The sequence below is a fragment of the Tupaia chinensis genome, unplaced genomic scaffold (assembly GCF_000334495.1).
Source record: "Tupaia chinensis unplaced genomic scaffold, TupChi_1.0 Scaffold144346_1, whole genome shotgun sequence".
Taxonomy (NCBI): domain Eukaryota; kingdom Metazoa; phylum Chordata; class Mammalia; order Scandentia; family Tupaiidae; genus Tupaia; species Tupaia belangeri.
This window is the reverse complement of record NW_006204205.1, coordinates 3,811,041-3,814,070: the sequence shown is the minus strand read 5'-3', so window position 1 is coordinate 3,814,070 and position 3,030 is coordinate 3,811,041. Positions and strand designations below refer to the sequence as shown.

The window sequence follows — 3,030 nt, the reverse complement described above, 5'->3', positions numbered from 1 at the left end:
GGACAGAGCAATGGGGACACCAGGGCCCCGGGTCCCTTCCTCCAGAGGTGGGGGAGAGTTGTGAGGGAGATGGGGACACAGAGCCCCAGGCATCTGAGCAAATGGTGGGGTGAGGCGGTGGGCTGGGGTGGCTGCTGGCTTTTTGCTTTCCATAGGAGGAGGAGGCCACAGGTGTCCGAGTCCACATGAATTCGATGAAAACAGCAGGTGGGTGGTGGGGCCCTGACAGAGGGGGTGCTGTGTAAATTGGTGAGATTGTGACTTTTGCCTAATTCGCTGAGGATGTGTTTAAATTCCATTTTTAAAGCAATCAGTCCTAAAACCTCAGGATAGACACACCTTGCCCAGGGCCTCCTTCTTGGAAGAGACTCTAGTGACCTGCTGGGACCCAGACTAGGCCCCACCTGGTGCTACCTGACCTTCTAGACTGGACAAGGAGGGCCAGCACGCCTCAGCGCCGGGACAGGAGCGAGCGTGCCCACTGTTCTCCTTCACCAGGTGAACAGCCCAGATCAGCTTTTCCACGGCAGGAGTTTCCAGGCTGTCACGCATACTTGGAAGAAGCCAGGGTGAGACACTACTCAAGTCACACTTTCTTGATATTACTCTATCTTTCCCCAGGAGGACTGCACTCAACAAACTCGGACACCTGTGGCCTCCTCCTCCTATGGAAAGCAAAAAGCCAGCAGCCACCCCAAGCTGATAAGATTAATCTACAGAGCAAATCATGGTGTAATTTCCTATTCTGAAACTTTGTAGTTAATTTTAAAAAAGGGTTTCATTTTCCTATTGGTCTGATTTCACAGGAACATTTTACCTGTTTCTGTGAGGCATTTTTGTCTCCTGGAAGAAAGGCTCTGATTGGCCCCCAACAACTGACAATCTGGTGTAATGAAAATTTCCAGTGTAAACTCATTTTCCCTCCGTTTCAGCAATTTTAAATCTATATATAGAGATATCTTTGTCAGAAATGCATCGTTAGCGTCCCCTGATAAACTAATTGTCTCACGTTGTCACTGCAAAGAGAGATCTATTAATGGGTCTCGTCTCCCGACTGATGCCCGCCCTGCTCTGCCTGCTGGCGTGTGCCAGCCACTCTGTCCACAGACGCAGATGCGATAAGGCCTTAGTAGAGATCATCAAAACTCTGAACATCCTCACAGCGAGCAAGGTGAGCACGCTATCTGGCACCATCTCTTCCTATCTTTTGGTGAGGCTGTGGGTATTGATAGACCATGAGAAGAATGTGATGGCTAGGGACGCTGCAGCTGGTGGCTGGTGGCAGGACAGGAGCTTAGCAAGACACCCCTCGTGCCATTCTCTTGTCTGAGAGGTTGGAGGAAGCTCTCCCAGTCTGAGGGAGAGAGAGGAGCTCAAAGAGGGTTTCTCCATCCACTTGGAGGTTAACTCTTGTCTCTTCCTTTCTCGTTTCTGCCTGGGCCAAGACTCTGTGCACCGAGGTGACCGTAGCAGACATCTTTGCCGCATCCAAGGTAAGACGCTGTCCCGTGGTTGCTGTGGCAGGTGGGTGGCTGGGGAGAGAGCCATCCACAAATATCTGATTGAGAGACTTCTTTCATGGGAATGAGCAGGCCCCAGGGAACCACAGACATTAGATAGTTTCAAAGAATGAGAATTCTGATCTTTGACTCTTAAGTTTTGGTGTTTCCGGTTTCACTTGATTGAAAAAATGCGTAATAAAAAGTTTGGATGCTGTAAGCCTAACTCAGGTTGTGGCCTGGGAAGAGCTCTTCAGGGTTTTACGCAGCCTTGGCATCAGCCCCGGAACATGGAAGAGACTCCATACGTGCCTGGTGAATCAGAGAAGTTTTTTGGCCCATACATTTCGGAAAAACCAAACACTCTCACAAAAACAGATATTGAGATTACAGGTAGAAGGAGCTTTCATTTTGTCTAAGAGACTTCCTATGGCAACAGAACGGTGTCTCCAGAGTCCCTCTTCCACAGCCTGGTCACTGCAGACCACTGCGTTCGGGGGCTGGGAGTCTGGAGACCCCCAGCTTGCTCTGCCCTTCTGCCCTTCCAGACTCCATGCCATCCTGGCCCAGCGCGGTCCTGCTTCGGTGTCCTGCCCCACACATCCCTGCTTCTGGCCTCTGCCTCCCGCGCTCTCACCCCCGCCCCTCTGTGCAGTGGGAGGAGATAGATTTGACAGCTGATAGTGCATTTTCTCTGACAAACACATGACAACTGCCAGATCGATAGCTTTGTGCACTTCAGTTCCTGTTTTCATGGAAACACACAACTGAGAATGAAAGTCCCAAAGCTTCGATGTACCAGTGGTCTCCGAATTACCTGCTTTCCACGGGCACTAGAGAGGGTGACTTGGCCGGGAGAGAAGCCCTTGCATCGGGCGGGTCACGTCTCAGCGCTCGGGCCATAACCAAGGCCCGTCCTGTTCAGGAGGAAGGTCCTGTCCTGCGTGTATCTGAGCTGCCTTGCTTCATTAAAGATTATTCTAGATGTTTGATAAAAGATGAAGATGAGATTTTGAAGGGCAAGGTATATCTAAAATCTATCTCCATGTCCTCCCAACCCAGACAGTACCTCCCACCGCCTGTGCTCTGGGTCCTGCCGAGGCCACCGCACCGCTGAGGCCTACCAAGGCCTCAGGAAGGGGCCGGCACTGGGAACCAGCCCCGGGGAAAGGGCCGACGGTCTGCAAGCGAGACAGCCTGTGGGCCTCGGCCCTAGTGATGACATTAGTTAGCGGCCCGGCCCCTGCAAGTCTCCTTCACTCCGCTTTGTGCCTGTTTCCACATGTGAGAACATGAAAGTTACCTTGGCAGTTGGTTGGAACCTGCCTTTGAGTTCATGGCAAGTGTTATTGCAAGATGACGTGTCCCTGATTACAGAGGCTGACGGCAGAGACACAATGCGTGGAAGGAGAGGCCAGTGGTTGGGAACTCTCACACTCCATGACTCCACACCTGGGGGGACCCCCGCACCTTACCCTCCCGTTACTGGCTTGTCTTTCCTCCACTCTCACGCCGCTCCCTCACCACACAC

The 3,030-nt window shown here is 52.1% G+C and overlaps 1 protein-coding gene across 1 annotated transcript in view; it reads left to right on the top strand.

Annotated features, from left to right (window-relative positions):
- Positions 1–1,036: 1,036 nt before the first annotated feature.
- Positions 1,037–3,030, top strand: part of IL4 (interleukin 4) — a 10,220-nt gene continuing 8,226 nt past the window's right edge. The window contains exons 1-2 of the mRNA XM_027767650.1: positions 1,037–1,171; positions 1,446–1,493. Coding sequence (XP_027623451.1) covers positions 1,037–1,171; positions 1,446–1,493 — 183 coding nt within the window. The remainder of the gene's footprint in view (positions 1,172–1,445; positions 1,494–3,030) is intronic.